General features: G+C 48.5%; 2 protein-coding genes across 3 annotated transcripts in view; both read left to right on the forward strand.

The window, feature by feature from the left end:
- The first annotated feature begins 844 nt into the window (after nt 1-844).
- Nucleotides 845-8,088, forward strand: LOC136527829 (protein S-acyltransferase 24-like). Of its 2 annotated transcripts, none has more exons than XM_066520673.1 (13): nt 845-1,289; nt 2,043-2,183; nt 2,472-2,584; nt 2,719-2,798; nt 2,905-3,068; nt 3,828-3,966; nt 4,064-4,139; nt 5,242-5,299; nt 5,464-5,541; nt 5,627-5,725; nt 6,056-6,134; nt 6,208-6,356; nt 6,862-8,088. In XM_066520673.1, exons 1-13 carry the CDS (start codon nt 1,002-1,004, stop codon nt 7,288-7,290), a joined length of 1,893 nt encoding a protein of 630 aa, XP_066376770.1. In that variant the 5' UTR covers nt 845-1,001; the 3' UTR covers nt 7,291-8,088. The 2 variants fall into 2 exon arrangements, with proteins under 2 accessions (XP_066376770.1, XP_066376769.1); XM_066520672.1 differs by having other exon boundaries at nt 846-1,289; nt 4,040-4,139.
- A 763-nt stretch (nt 8,089-8,851) lies between these two features.
- Nucleotides 8,852-14,375, forward strand: part of LOC136527492 (U3 small nucleolar RNA-associated protein 21 homolog) — a 28,949-nt gene continuing 23,425 nt past the window's right edge. The window contains exons 1-5 of the mRNA XM_066520249.1: nt 8,852-9,397; nt 9,745-9,772; nt 9,857-9,957; nt 10,230-10,433; nt 10,524-10,767. Of these exons, the coding sequence (XP_066376346.1) occupies nt 9,269-9,397; nt 9,745-9,772; nt 9,857-9,957; nt 10,230-10,433; nt 10,524-10,767 (706 nt within the window). The 5' untranslated portion in view covers nt 8,852-9,268. The remainder of the gene's footprint in view (nt 9,398-9,744; nt 9,773-9,856; nt 9,958-10,229; nt 10,434-10,523; nt 10,768-14,375) is intronic.

The raw sequence follows: 14,375 nt of genomic DNA on the forward strand, positions 1-14,375 counted from the left end.
GGGAGGAGGCCTACACGAAGAAGCGCTCTGCAGGGGACACCGTGGTCCATGAGCGCGCGGAGGGCGCTTGATACGAATCCGTGGGAGAGGACGGCGGGGAAGAGGCGATCGAGGTCAGCCTCGAGGCTTTCGGCGCCTGCAGTGGTGCAGCCCCGTGGTAGCCCTGTCAGACCATGTCACCACGTTCGCGTCACCAGCATGGAGAAGGAGGGTCAAGCATGGAGACGGCATGGTGACGCATGAGCGCGAGGAGCTTAGGCCCAGCGTGGTGAGCACCATCTGCTCACACGCCTGCTGGCGGCGCTGCGCAGCCCATTGTTGCACGATTATCCTAGAGGCCGCGGCGAAGCTCGCCGCGGCTAGGCCCCGTGTGGACGAAGCTTGAGCTCCTCGACCGTTGGATCCGCCTTGGACACGCCGATGACCCTCGGTAGAGCGCTCATGTCGTCCCGCGTTAGCTTCCCGACGGCGGCGGCGTTGCCCATGGTGAGGTAGGGAGGGGGCGACTTGGCTTGGGAAGATTGCCAACCGGAGGTGACGGCAATGCCCGCTCGTGGATACAGCGAGCCTGGCTCCGCAAAAATGTAAATTCTCTGGATGCAGCGTCTTCACTGCTTTAACCAGCGTGTGGGGCTGGCTCGCGGGCTGAGTCAGGCAATCAAACACCTAGTTGCACCTAGAGGACGTAGACGGCCATTTGGTCCCGGCCATCAAACAGGTCCTAGAATTTGTGCACTTAAATCCTAAGGTCTGACGGGCCGAAATTTTGTGAAACAAGAAAAATCTGGGGTCCTGACATGCAAAATCCGAGGTCCCATTTCGGCCCAACCTTCCCTCCCGTTCTCCGCCTCCGGCTCCGGCCACACGCACCTCTCGAGTCACCAGGGACAAACGCTACGCAAAATCAACGAACGCCCAGCGCCCAGTCAAACGCTCCGACCCCTTCTCCTCCCTCCCCACCTCGCCGCCTCCCAGGACCCCGCCCCGATCCCGCCGAACCCATGGCGTCGGAGATCGAGGTGCTCGAGGACACCACCACCTCCTCGACCTCCCTCGTCGCGGCCGCGTCCACGGCCCCTTCCGCCGCGGAGGGCGCGGGGGCGCCGGCGGAGGACGAGTCGCTGAAGAACGACGTGTACACCGCGGCGGCGTACGGCGATCTGGAGAAGCTGCAGCGGCTGGTGGAGGGGGAGGGCCGTCCGGTCACCGAGCCCGACGGCGGGGGCTACCACGCGCTCCAGTGGGCCGCGCTCAATAACCGCGTCGCCGCCACGCAGTACATCCTCGAGGTTGCCCTCTCCCCCCGCTCCCGCGCCCCCTCCAACGCCTCGCAATTTGGCCTTTTATTTATAGTCGCTCGCTTTGCGTTGCTATTGGGGGATTTAGGGTACGTTACAGTAGGCTGCGTAGCGATGCAATGCACTTTCTGAGCTGGAATTTTGTGTGCCAGAACCGTGGGCTGCTTGTTTAATTGCGCGAAGGAGCTATGCACCTTCGGTGGTCATCATTCTGGTCAGTTTCTATGGCCGAGGATCCTTGTTTGTGAACAAAGTGTGCATCTGCGAGCTGAATGCTTTGCCGTGGTGGTGGGTTTGGAATTTCGGAGCTGGTTTATGTGGAGGGATTTGGATGTGTGTAGGTTGTTAGTACATCTGGATCAAATTTACCTGCTGATAGTTGCAACAGGGCAGTTCAGGAAGAATGTAGATGGCTTTGCGGTGTCAACTAGCTACTTCTATTTATGTCTTCAACCATTTCAATTGAGATCAAATGTGTAAATGGTATGTTTAGGATACAGTCTAGACCAAGATGATTACTACTCATGATATGCCTTTTATTGCATGAATGCATTATCTCACACAATACACATGTTGTGATGCTGCGTAGTATTTTGTATCTTGATGTCTTAGTAGGTATCGCTTTGTTATTCTGATCAGGTGTCTGTGGTTGAAAGGCATATTAGCTACTTTTGGTTGATGAATGTTGTTGATTGAATTTCCTTGGTTCCCTTTGGTGATGATTTCGTGCTTGTATTTGAATAGCATGGAGCAGACATAAATGCTGTAGATCACACTGGACAAACAGCACTTCACTGGAGTGCTGTACGTGGTCATATTCAAGTTGCCGAACTACTCCTGAAAGAAGGAGCTAAGGTGGATGCTGCTGATTTATATGGGTATCAGGTCTGTATTCTCTTCCCTGCTGTTTCTTTGCCTCTTTGGTCCTTGTTGTGCCTGTCTCCACTTTAAGCTGCCATCTTTCGTTGACAACCGGTAGCCAACTAAAGCAGTTTTGGATGTATATCTGCAGCTGACCAATTATATCCACTTTACCAGGTCAGAGGTTAATAGTAGACTAAAAACATACTTTGGTCATGTGATTGTTCTGCGTTAGGGGAAAAAAGAATCACTGAAGTTGATTATGCAGAGAATTTGCCGCAGCTCTTTAAGTCAATATACTTCTGTGTTCAGGCCACACATGTTGCAGCACAGTATGGTCAGACTGCATTCATTTACCACATTGTCGCGAAATGGAATGCTGATCCAGATATCCCTGATAATGATGGAAGGAGCCCTTTACACTGGTTTGTACTTGTGTTATATGTTTCTCATTTGCCTCGCTGTAATTTCTGCTTGTGCACTTTGTAACATACTGCCCTGCTGAATTTTAACATTTTGCTGCTTATTTCTCTCTCTGTTTTTACGTATTCCCTTCTAGGGCTGCTTATAAGGGATTCGCAGACTCCATACGGCTTCTTTTGTTTTTGGATGCTTATAGGGGACGGCAAGACAAAGAAGGCATGTGTAAATTTATCTCATGCCTATATTATTTATAATCACTCCTTTGGTAATTATATCAGCTTATTTGGTTGCTGTTCCTTTTAACTGCAAATGCTACTCTTAGGTTGTACCCCTTTACATTGGGCTGCTATTCGGGGGAACCTTGAGGCATGCACTGTCTTAGTTCAGGTTGGCAAAAAGGATGATTTGATGGTGAAAGACAAAACTGGATTAACTCCAGCACAGCTTGCTGCCGATAAGAATCATCGGCAAGTTGCATTTTTCCTCGTGAGTAAAATTAACCATGACATTTATATTTCGTAATCTACTTGAAGTCCTGTTTCTGCAGCGTCGTAAGAGTCAAGAGTCCCAATGTCCTAGCATTACCATCTGATAGGTATAATGGCAGCAAGTTTCTTACTATGGTTTTGCATGCAGACATGTTATAACCACAAAACATTTAGTCTTAAGCAAATTGGGGTAGGCTTTAGATGAAACCTGACATGAGACACATGAACTAAAAGAGCAAGAAAGTAATGAAATAAAATGGTAATATAACACTAGGCTACTAGCTGCTAATGATTGTTGTAAAGGATGCTCTATTTTTAAGTTTTGATTGTGGCACATGGATTGCTAATATACAGACATGTTACTGTTAAGGATTAATTGTTTGGATCGTCGTATGTTTTCTATGCCTGTTTCCCTCTAAATTACTGTTAACCGGTTAGGAGCATTATAACATGCTGTCTAATCTGTTTAGTGGTAATTTTCCTCTGAATCTTAAAGTAAGAACTAGATGTTAAAATACTGAAACAGAGGTAACCAAGGAGGAAAATGATTTGGTTTAGTTTGACCTGGCACCTTTCTAATGTTTAAGTAAGAACTAGATGTTAACTTCTTAATGATCAGTTAATGACTTGTGATTGCTCTTGTAAATGGTTAAATGGTTACCTTCTATTTACCACTTAAGCTGGATAAGAGTGATCATATTGACCATGAGCTGAAATGTCCTTCCATTTGCTTACTTGTGTTACCAATATTTTTCAGGACAATGCTAGAAGGGTACACGACAGAGGATGTGGTGTGAACACCAGATTTGGGAAATTGTCAAAATTAGGGCTTTCTCCTCTTCTTTGGTGCACCATTATTGGCATGCTTATTACATATATACACTCTGTTATATCAGGTAAATTGAGTAGCATCTTTATGTTTTTTCACTGTCTTGATCTTCTGTAATATGTTATTGCTGGTCTCATCAGGACAATATGCCATGACTATGACAGCACCATTTGGGATATTCGCATGGTCAGGAGTTTTTCTTGCAACTGCTGGGTTGGTCATGTTCTATAAATGTAGCAGGTATTTCTAAAAAGTTGCATTCTGTTGATAGTTATAAATAGGTCAAACCAGACATGAGGGCGTTGATCGCCAGTTACTACTTCCTCTGATCAGAAATGTAAGTTGATCTAGGTTTGTCCTAAGTCAAACTAGTTTAACTTTGACCACCAATATCTAGATTCATTATGTAAAATACTTGGATAAACCTCTTTTCATTTAATATAATACATTTTGTGTAGATATTGCTAGTCGAACTTTTTTTAACTTAGGACAAACCTAGATGGACTTTATATTTCCGATCGGAGGAAGTACTTATTACTTCTTGGTAATATTGTGGGTCTGTGATTTTCTTTTTTTGGGGTATTTTGTTAAACTCTCTAAAAAAAACTCGACCTGCGGGGGGTATGACGCCCCCGGGCATTTTTTTAAGAAGAAGGATTATCTTCTCACACAGATCGAGAAAACCCCCGAACCCCCGCCCCATCCTGACGCAGCGGAATCCATTGCCCTGTGAGAACCGGGCCAGGCCGTTCTGCGCTTTGGCTTATGGGGACGGGCGAGGGGATTTTTTTTTACCCCTAGCCTGAAATTTGCTCCCACGGGGAGTCGAACTCAGGACCTGAGGGGTGCCGCCGGAATTCCCTAACCACTTGGGCTAGAGTCCTTTGGCTTTGTTAAACTCTCTCAGTTTATGCACCTTGTGGAGCGGAAAACTAAAACTTTGTGTGATATATCTTTACCCATTTTTAGTAGCTGACTGTTTGATCAACTCTTGCATGCTCAGATAGACACCAAATTATTTAAATCATTATATCACTTTTAATAGAAGGGCAGGCCTGGTGCAGTGGTGAGAGCTGTCTCACTGAGTCACTAGATCATGGGTTCGAAGCAGCCTCTCCGCAGATTTTGCGGGGGGAAGGCTTGCCTCGGTTTTTCCCTTCTCCAGACCCCACTCATGTGGGAGCCTCTGGCACTGGGTCTACCCTATATCACTTTTAATAACAAATATCTATTGTTTTGTCGTATAATTACCCCGCTACTTTCATATCACGCACAAGATATAGATATATAGGCAGCCTTTATCATTCAACATCATCATGACATTGACAATTGCTTTATGCAGGAAAGATCCAGGTTACATCAACATAAATACAAGGGGCTCGCAAAATCAAAGGGATGATGTAAGTTTAAAATATAAGTACCCATTAATTATTGTAGTTTCCTGCATGTAATTTTATCTTCTGATTGAACTTTGGTTCTTTTAGCTTGATGCATTTCCAAACTTCAAAAGTCAAAACATAATCCCAAATTTTGCTGTCTAAATCATGCGCATTTGTTCGTTTAGGAACCGTTGCTGAAGATGGAGTTAGAAAATCCTGCACTTGTTTCTGGCAACTGGTCACAACTTTGTATAACATGCAAAGTAAGTCACTCGATTGAGCAATTCAGTTGTCTCTCTCCTTGATTGTTATTCTCATGGATCAGATTTCCTAACATCTTCATTTCAGATAGTCAGACCTGTTCGTTCGAAACATTGTTCTACATGTGATCGTTGCGTGGAGCAGTTTGACCACCACTGCCCTTGGGTATCTAATTGCATAGGAAAGGTACATGTTTCTGTTGTGATTTCGTATTTATGTAGTTGTGATTTAATGTATCTGCCTTCTGCCCTTCTGTATTGTATTTGAGTTAAGATACTCAAGCAACAAATCCTGAAAGCTTGCCACCAACGTATAATCAACAATGAAATTTGATAAAAGTTGACATAAATATCATGGTACTCTCTCTCTCTCTCTCTCTCTCTCTCTCTCTCTCAGAATCTTACTGAATTACTGCCTGTAACATTAGAAAGAGAATTGTGGCCTTTAAAATAATTCATTGTTTCTTCAATGTGAGTGTGTTCTTTCATCTGGTTTATTTGTGAACTGTAACTGCAGAAGAACAAATGGGAATTCTTCATGTTCCTCACTCTAGAAGTTTTGGCAATGATCATTACTGGCTCTGCTGCCATTATGAGTAATGCCTTGAGTCCTTTATCCTAATTATTACATTGGAAGTTCTTGTTGCTTCATTGCTGTTTTTGTTGCAGGAATTGTAAGGGATCCAGATTCCCCATCATCCTTTGGTGCTTGGATTCATTATTCTGCATTCCAGCATCCTGGGGTGGTATCATTTCTCACACTAGATTGTTTCTTTTTCTTTGGCGTTGCAGTTCTTACAGTTGTTCAAGCATCGCAGGTAAAGTTTTTTTTTTTGAATTTATATTTCTTTCACAGAGAAACTTGGTTAGTTTTTACGGAGTGATTTTATATTGTTTGTAAAACTGTAAATATTGTTTGATCACTAACTGGAACATCAACTTTGATTAGACACCACGAACTTGTAAGGAACTGGTACTGCAGCCATTTGTGTTTACCATTGAAATCTTTGAAGCCTTGTTGGATTTGTTGTATTGTTTATGCCATTTTCAGCCTTTTCATGATTCCTAAGTGTATGGCTTCTGATAGTATACACTAACATCTAGTACTGTTCGTGGTTTCGAACTCTAGAATATCAAGAATAAAACTGCTATGTTATTTCGGATTCATTATGAAATAATGAAGGTTAGGAATCCGGTTTGCTTTCTGTGAGGTTTCTGTGTAGGATGTTGCCTTCCATCCTATAGCTATCCATTCCATCATTCCATTATACATGAAAGGCATACCTGCACTGTGCTCATGCCTTGCTTCCATCTCACTTGCAGATAGCAAGGAACATTACAACAAATGAGATGGCAAATTCCATGAGATATGCATATCTCAGAGGCCCAGGTGGCAGATTCAGGAACCCATATGATCATGGGATTCGCAAGAACTGCTCTGACTTCTTGTTGTATGGATACAATGAGGACACTGAACGGCTAGACCAGACATTGCACACTGATGAGGAAATGGGGATGGTACAGATGACAAGTGCAGTTTCGCAGAATGGTGACAATCATTTACATCATGGTAATGGCACCGACCATAGTTGCGCTGATTCTCAGGCAAACTCAAAACCTCATAGCCAAGTTGGTTCGTCTCAGTGTTGTGATCACAGTAAGAGGACTGATAGGACACCGTTGGGCCTAGGATTGGGCCTTGGGCGAAACAGTGCATCCCGGCAGTATGTTCGATCTCTTATCCCATTGTGATCCATCATTTGCATATCATGTGTTCGTTTCACTGTAGATTGGATTTGTTCACTGCTCCGGCTCCATCTTCTGTTATACGTGCCCTTGACATGGTTCACCATGTGGCATTGGCTGGGCAGGGTTAGCATTGTTGGGCCATTAGCTCTGGAATATTCAGATATACCTAGTGTTGTAGTTTGCGGTGAACTCAGAGAAGTTGAAGGTAACAGCTTGGCTTGCGAATATCAGCTGATCTGCAGTCGGGAAATATCAGAGAGCTTGTGCACAAAGGGTAACAATTATGGGCTTACGACAGATGCAGTAGCATGAGATGTCTTCATAATTGTTGTGTACATCAGGTTCGGTGGTACCTCCATTGTTTAGCATGATATGAGTTTGGAAAAGGTAACTGTAAATCGAGAAAATTGTAAATTGATTAGTAAGCACACTGCAGCACTAGCTGTTTTCACACTTTTCATTCATTTTTGGGTCTGGTTATTGTTATGAACCACGGAAAGAATTTTTGGTTTTCCGTTATGGGTACCTGAGTTATAGTTGGTCTAGTTATGGTACTGGTGGTGCATGATCGTGAGTGCTTCAGAGTTTAGTATTGTTGTTACGAAGCATGTTAGACACTGACAGTAAAGATTGATGCAAAGGAAGTTGTATGGTAAATAGCTGTACTTTGCCATGTTACCGTGGCATGACTAATCACTTCTCGCGTGGGTTCTACTCTAGGCTCTAGATTACATCAAATTGCTTGGTACAAAAGGCACCTTCATTATTGTTAACTTTTTCAAAGCCATTGTTATTCACTTATTCTTCACCTGGCATTCGCTCGTTTCTATGAATTTCTAATCAACACCTTGATGTTCATATATTGATAGTTTAGTGTTGTTTACAAATTGCTGTGCATCGATTGTATTCGGGCAACGCCTGCGAATGCGTCTAGTAAAACAAGTATATAGCATCATTTTATAGAATTACAGTGGATTGACTTAGAAGGGCGGGCTTGGTGCAAGCGGTAGAGTCTTATCGTCTGTGACCGGAAGGTTCCGGGTTTGAGTCGTGGTTTTCTCGTATTGCACGGGCGAAGGTAAGGCTTGTCACTAACACCTTTTCTTAGACTTTGCACAGAGTGAGAGCTCTCTACACTGGCTACGACATTTTACAGTGGATTGACTTAGTGGTGAGAAATCGAATCGAATGGAGTAATGGCAGTCCCAATGAAAGAAACTAGTAGTTTCTATAACATAGGATATCGCACAAAAAAAGTACTGCTTTTCAACCCATGGTTTCTATGAGTAATAACTATTTTCTCTTTCTCTCTCCCAACTCTATCTTTTCCTCCAATGGAAGTGCGACACGAGCTCCCTAGAAACTAGTAGTTTCTTCCTAATGGCGATTTCATAGTTTCTTGGTGCATTGGGTCAAGAGTAGACCTGGTTTCTTCAATTTCTATGATTTTTGCTCTCTTTCTTCATTAATTACGTTGCCATGTCAGCATTTTGCCTACGTGGCAAGTCATTTAATGAGGATAGAAACCATCATCAATACACCATTGGGACTACCCTAAGACATGTAAATTCACGTGGTGGTGAAAAATCAAATCGAACGGAATAATAAAGACATTTAACCGATTATAGAAATGTAACGAGATAAAAAGTGTCGGAGAAAAAAAAACAGAGAAAAGACAAACATTTCAAAAAGTGGGAGAAAAGACATGTTTGGGCTCGGCCCGACCCGGTTCGGCAGCTGCCTCGCGCAACCCGACCTACCTCACACGGCCAACCAAACTGACCTACCTGGAAAACCCCCGACCCCCGTTCCCCGCCTCCCGCCGCCGCTCTGCCTCCCAAACCCACTCTAAAACCCTCGCCGCCGGCGCTCCCGCCTCCTCTCCTGCTTTGCCAAACCCTAGAAAAAGCAGCGGCGACAGGAGTGGCTGTTGCCGCCGCCGGGGGAGGGGCTCCACGACCGGAGAGGAAAGGGAGAGAGGATGGGGATCTTCGAGCCGTTCCGTGCGATCGGCTACATCACGGCGGGCGGCGTGCCCTTCTCCGTGCAGCGCCTCGGCACCGAGACCTTCGTCACTGTCAGCGTCGGCAAGGCCTTCCACGTCTATAACGTAAGTCGTCACTCTACAGCTCACCCCCGTCTGTTCTGCTGTTTGAAAAAAAAAATTCGACAAGGATTCGTGCGTCGAGGTGGCGTGGTTTGCTCTGCTGGAATTCAGTATCGTGAATAGTGAGAGCAAGTGAATGTAGTAAATCACTAGAATCTGTTTTGAGCTGGTGCAGAGTTCAGAGTTTATTTACTGGTTGCTCCTAGTAGGGGATAAATGTAGTCAACCGAGCTGCGTGATTGTCATTTAAACCTTACTCTGCTCTGTTCCTATTACATGCCTCCTTTGCAACCGAATTTCATTCTAGAAGCTTGCGATACTCATTTTGCTTTTTCCCTTTCGTTCTGCAGTGTGCTAAGCTGAATTTGGTTCTTGCTGGTAAGCCTCTTATATTTCAGTTCATGTATTCTTTTTAATGTTCCTGTTTTTCTTGTCGTTTATGAGTTTCTTATGTTATCAAAGGACCCCAACTGCCCAAGAAGATCCGTGCTATTGCATGCTACAAGGATTATACATTTGCTGCTTATGGAAGTGACATTGCAGTTTTCAAAAGGACTGATCAGGTACAGAAATTGCTGTGCTACCATTACCTAAACTTTTGCTATCGGTTGCTCCCTTGGCTGTCCAAACTCATTCTTTACTAGAAGCCTTGTTCATTTTTTTTTCTGATTAGAAAGTATTCAAGATGTGCTATTATTATGTGAAATTAGAACTTTGGGATAATGCTGATCATCTATGAGCTTACAAAGGGAGATCCATACCTCACCATATATGCCCATCAACTGCTACTTGGACAAACCTTAAATGTATGTCTCCCACATTCTCTTTCAATCAGGTGGCTACTTGGATTAGACATGAAGAAAAGGTCAACATGCTATACCTGTTTGGAGAATATGTTCTAAGTGCAGATGCTAAAGGTAATGTATTCATGTGGGCCTTCAGAGGAGCAGGACCAAACACTGAACCAGTTGGAAGCATATCATTGGGAGACAAGTTCACCCCAACATGTATCATGCATCCTGATACTTACCTAAATAAGGTGCTTGAAGCTATCTGGAGTTTTGCTTCAGAAATAGTATTCATTCCGAACCTCGTCTGCATTCTGTTAACAAGTCTGTTTCTGCATCAGGTAATTGTTGGTAGCGAAGAAGGCCCCTTGCAGCTGTGGAATATCAGCACAAAAAAGAAACTGTATGATTTCAATGGTTGGAACTCACCGGTTCGGTGTTGTGTCTCTTCGCCTGCCCTGGATGTAGTTGCTGTCGGATGTTCTGATGGGTCAGTTCATGTTCATAATGTAAGATATGATGAAGAATTGATGTCTTTCAACCATCAGATTCGTGGTGCTGTGACTGCACTGTCATTTCGAACAGGTGATGTAATAATATATTGTAAAATAAAAAAGTTTAGATAATGGAATTTTTATTAGTGTTTAGTCAACTACATTGTTACAAGAACAACAAAAATCCTTATTTTCGTTGTAACATGCTTGTCTCAAGCCCTAAACTGGTTCCTTGTCAAAATTTTAGTTAGTGTAGGTACCACCCAGCACCTGAGATCCAATTTAGCCAGTGTGATGGATAAGTCTCATGTGTGGCTGGTCTTTGTAGGGCTGTGATGCTCACATGGTCCTTGTGGCTGTTTTTCTGTTTTTAGGACAGCATCTTAGACTAGAGGACAGCATCTTAGAGGACAACATCTTAGACTAGAGGACATCATCTTAGCTAGGACAGCATATTAGCATCTTAGACTAGCATCTTAGACTAGCATCTTGGCATATGTTTGGCTGGCTAGCAGCCTATAAATATGTAACCCCAACCCCTCAGGTTGGTATGGCATTTGTGTGAGCTTGTGTGAGAAATAGACAAGAAAATTGCCCCAACTCATAGTGTCATCCTCTCTCGATGAGAGTAAGAATTCTCCTACTACCAAGAGTGAGAATTCAACGACTAACAACTGGTATCAGAGCCGTATTATCCTGTAGCTTGAGCATCTCTTGCTCATCTTCTCTCCCAGCCCCACAACAGCCCCAGCTGTTGGCAGTAGCAGCTCCTCCGGCCGCTCCTGTTCACTCCTCTCCCAGCTCGTCTGAAGCAGCCCTCTCCCCACGCAGCAGCCCCCCGGTAGCGCGTCATGTCCGCAGGGCAGTCTCAGCGCTCGGTCGCCTCGAGCACGCGGCGTCGGCAGGAGGCCGAACTTGCCGCGGCAGAGGAACGCGAGCGAGCGGCGGCAGAGACCGCTGCGGCGGCGGCAAGGGCGTTGAGGCTGGCAGCGGTGGAGCTGGCAGCAGCCAGAGCGGAGGCGGAAGCAGCGGCGGCGGCGAATGCAGCGCGTGCGGCGGCGACGGAGGTCGAGGCTCTGCGCGGCAGCATCGGCAGCTCCATTTCCGCTGACGACACCGCCGACGCGGACCTCGAGCTGCTAGAGAGGGAGGCAGCGCGAGCGCGGGCGGCGCAGTGGACAGCTGCGCACGTCCACGAGCGTGGCGGCAGCCCAGACAGGCGCGGACGCGCTGGCGGCGCTCCTGGAGGAGGCGCGCACGGCGGTGGCGCTCCTGGGGCAGCCGTGCACGCCCACGAGCACGGCGGCAGCCCAGACAGGCGCGGACGCGCCGGTGGCGCTCCTGGAGGAGGCGTGCACGGCGGCGGCGCTCCTGGAGGAGGCGCGCACGGCAACGGTGGCGGACGGGTCGATGGAGAGCGCGGCCTTCACAAGCAGCGTGGCTCTCTCTCCCCGGATCGGTACCGACGGGTCGATGGAGAGCGCGGCCTTCATAGGCAGCGTGGCTCTCTCTCCTCGGATCGGTACCGTGGTTACCACGGGCTCCAGGCTGTTGTCAGGGACGTCGGTCCCGGCGGTGGGTGGCCTACCCTCACCAAGACCAACTACGTCGAGTGGGCTGCGGTGATGAGGGTAAAACTCCAGGTGCGACACATGTGGGAGGCAGTCCGGTATGGCGACGTCGACTACGACCTAGATCGACGGGCGCTGGATGCTCTCATCGCTGCAGTCCTGCCCGAGATGCAGTTCTCGCTTACCAGCAAGCGGACTGCCAAGGAGGCTTGGGACGCCATCGCTGCGGCACGCATCGGCAGCGACCGCGCCCGCAAGTCCACACTGCAGGCACTTCGCAAGAAGTGGGAGAACCTGGCCTTCAAGCCAGGTGAGGACGTTGATGACTTTGCTCTCCGTCTCAACACTCTGTTGCAGAAGATGGTGCAGTTCGGCGACGACACTTACGGCGAGGAGAGAGCTGTCGAAAAGCTCTTCCGCTGCGTCCCCGAGAAGTACAAGCAGATAGCTCGCTCGATCGAGTCTCTGCTGGATCTCTCCACGATGTCGATCGAGGAGGCGATAGGTCGCCTCAAGGTCGTCGACAGCGATGAGCCACAGTCCCTCTCGGGGCCCATCACCACTGGCGGGAAGCTCCTCCTCACTCGGGAGCAGTGGCTTGCCAGCCAAGGTGACCGGAGGAAGGGGGAGCCTTCTTCCGCGGCAGGCGGCCGCAAGCGTGGCAAGCCACGCAAGGCGCGCAGAGACGCCCAGGCCGGGGCGCGAGGACGTGCCGAGGGTGATGCCCGCGGAGGCGCCCAGGGCGGTGCCGCCGGCAGGCACAAGCCGGCACGAGACGACGCCTGCCGCAACTGCGGCCAGCTTGGCCATTGGGCCAAGGACTGTCGACAGCCACGACGCGGCCAGGCCCACGTCGCACAGGCGGAGGAGGAGGAGCCGGCTCTGTTCATGGCACATGCCAGCATCGAGCTACCTCCAGCGGCACCGGCCGCAGCGGCTCTCCTCCACCTTGACGAGCCAAAAGCACACGCCCTCCTCGGCGACAGCTCCGGCAACGACAAGACTGACGGGTGGTGCCTCGACACCGGCGCCACCCATCACATGACCGGTCGACGGGAGTTCTTCACCGAGCTTGACTCTAGCGTCCGAGGCTCCGTCAAGTTTGGGGATGCCTCCGGCGTGGAGATCAAGGGCGTTGGCTCCATCATCTTCACCGCCGTGTCTGGTGAGCACAGGCTGCTCACCGGAGTCTACTACATCCCCGCGTTGAGGAACTCCATCATCAGCTTGGGACAGCTGGATGAGAACGATTCGCGCGTGGTGGTTGAGGACGGAGTCATGAGGATTTGGGATCGTCGTCGTCGCCTTCTTGCCAAGGTATCCAGAAGCGCAAATCGACTCTACGTCCTTAACGTGTAGGTGGCACAACCCCTCTGTCTCGCTGCTCGTCGGGACGACGAGGCGTGGCAGTGGCACGAGCGTTTCGGGCACCTTCACTTTGAGGCCCTGAAGCGGCTCAGTGCCACGGAGATGGTGCGAGGCCTGTCGTGCCTCGACCATGTGGAGCAGCTCTGCGACGTCTGCGTGTTGACGAAGCAGAGGCGACTCCCCTTTCCCCAGCAGGCGAGCTTTCGAGCCAAGGAGAGGCTCGAGCTCGTGCACGGGGACTTGTGTGGCCCGGTGACACCAGCCACACCGGGAGGACGACGCTACTTCCTGCTGCTCGTCGACACCTCTCCCGCTACATGTGGGTGATGGTCCTCAGCAGCAAGGGAGAGGCTGCGGACGCCATCAGACGCGCGCAGGCTTCTGCGGAGGCGGAGTGCGGCCGCAAGCTGCGCGTGCTGCGCACCGACAACGGCGGCGAATTCACGGCGGCTGAATTCGCATCGTACTGCGCTGATGAGGGCATTCAGCGCCACTACTCCGCGCCGTACAACCCGCAGCAGAACGGCGTCGTCGAGCGGCGCAACCAGACGGTTGTGGGGATGGCTCGGGCCCTCCTCAAGCAGAGGGGGATGCCGGCTGTCTTCTGGGGAGAGGCGGTGGTGACGGCCGTCTACATCCTCAACCGCTCGCCTACCAAGGCGCTCGATGGCAGGACGCCGTACGAGGCTTGGCATGGGCGCAAGCCGGCGGTCTCCCACTTGCGGGTCTTTGGCTGCCTCGCGTTCGCCAAGGAGCTTGG

Source organism: Miscanthus floridulus, chromosome 19, assembly GCF_019320115.1.
Source record: "Miscanthus floridulus cultivar M001 chromosome 19, ASM1932011v1, whole genome shotgun sequence".
In the NCBI taxonomy this organism is placed as follows: Eukaryota; Viridiplantae; Streptophyta; class Magnoliopsida; order Poales; family Poaceae; genus Miscanthus; species Miscanthus floridulus.

Bases quoted from the DNA above. Each gene is read 5' to 3' on its own strand.
- LOC136527829 (XM_066520672.1), top strand. From the start codon at position 1,002: ATGGCGTCGGAGATCGAGGTGCTCGAGGACACCACCACCTCCTCGACC. The intron at 2,799-2,904 runs GCATGTGTAAAT...TGCTACTCTTAG, and splicing joins GGGACGGCAAGACAAAGAAG to GTTGTACCCCTTTACATTGG. The intron at 5,542-5,626 runs GTAAGTCACTCG...TCTTCATTTCAG, and splicing joins AACTTTGTATAACATGCAAA to ATAGTCAGACCTGTTCGTTC.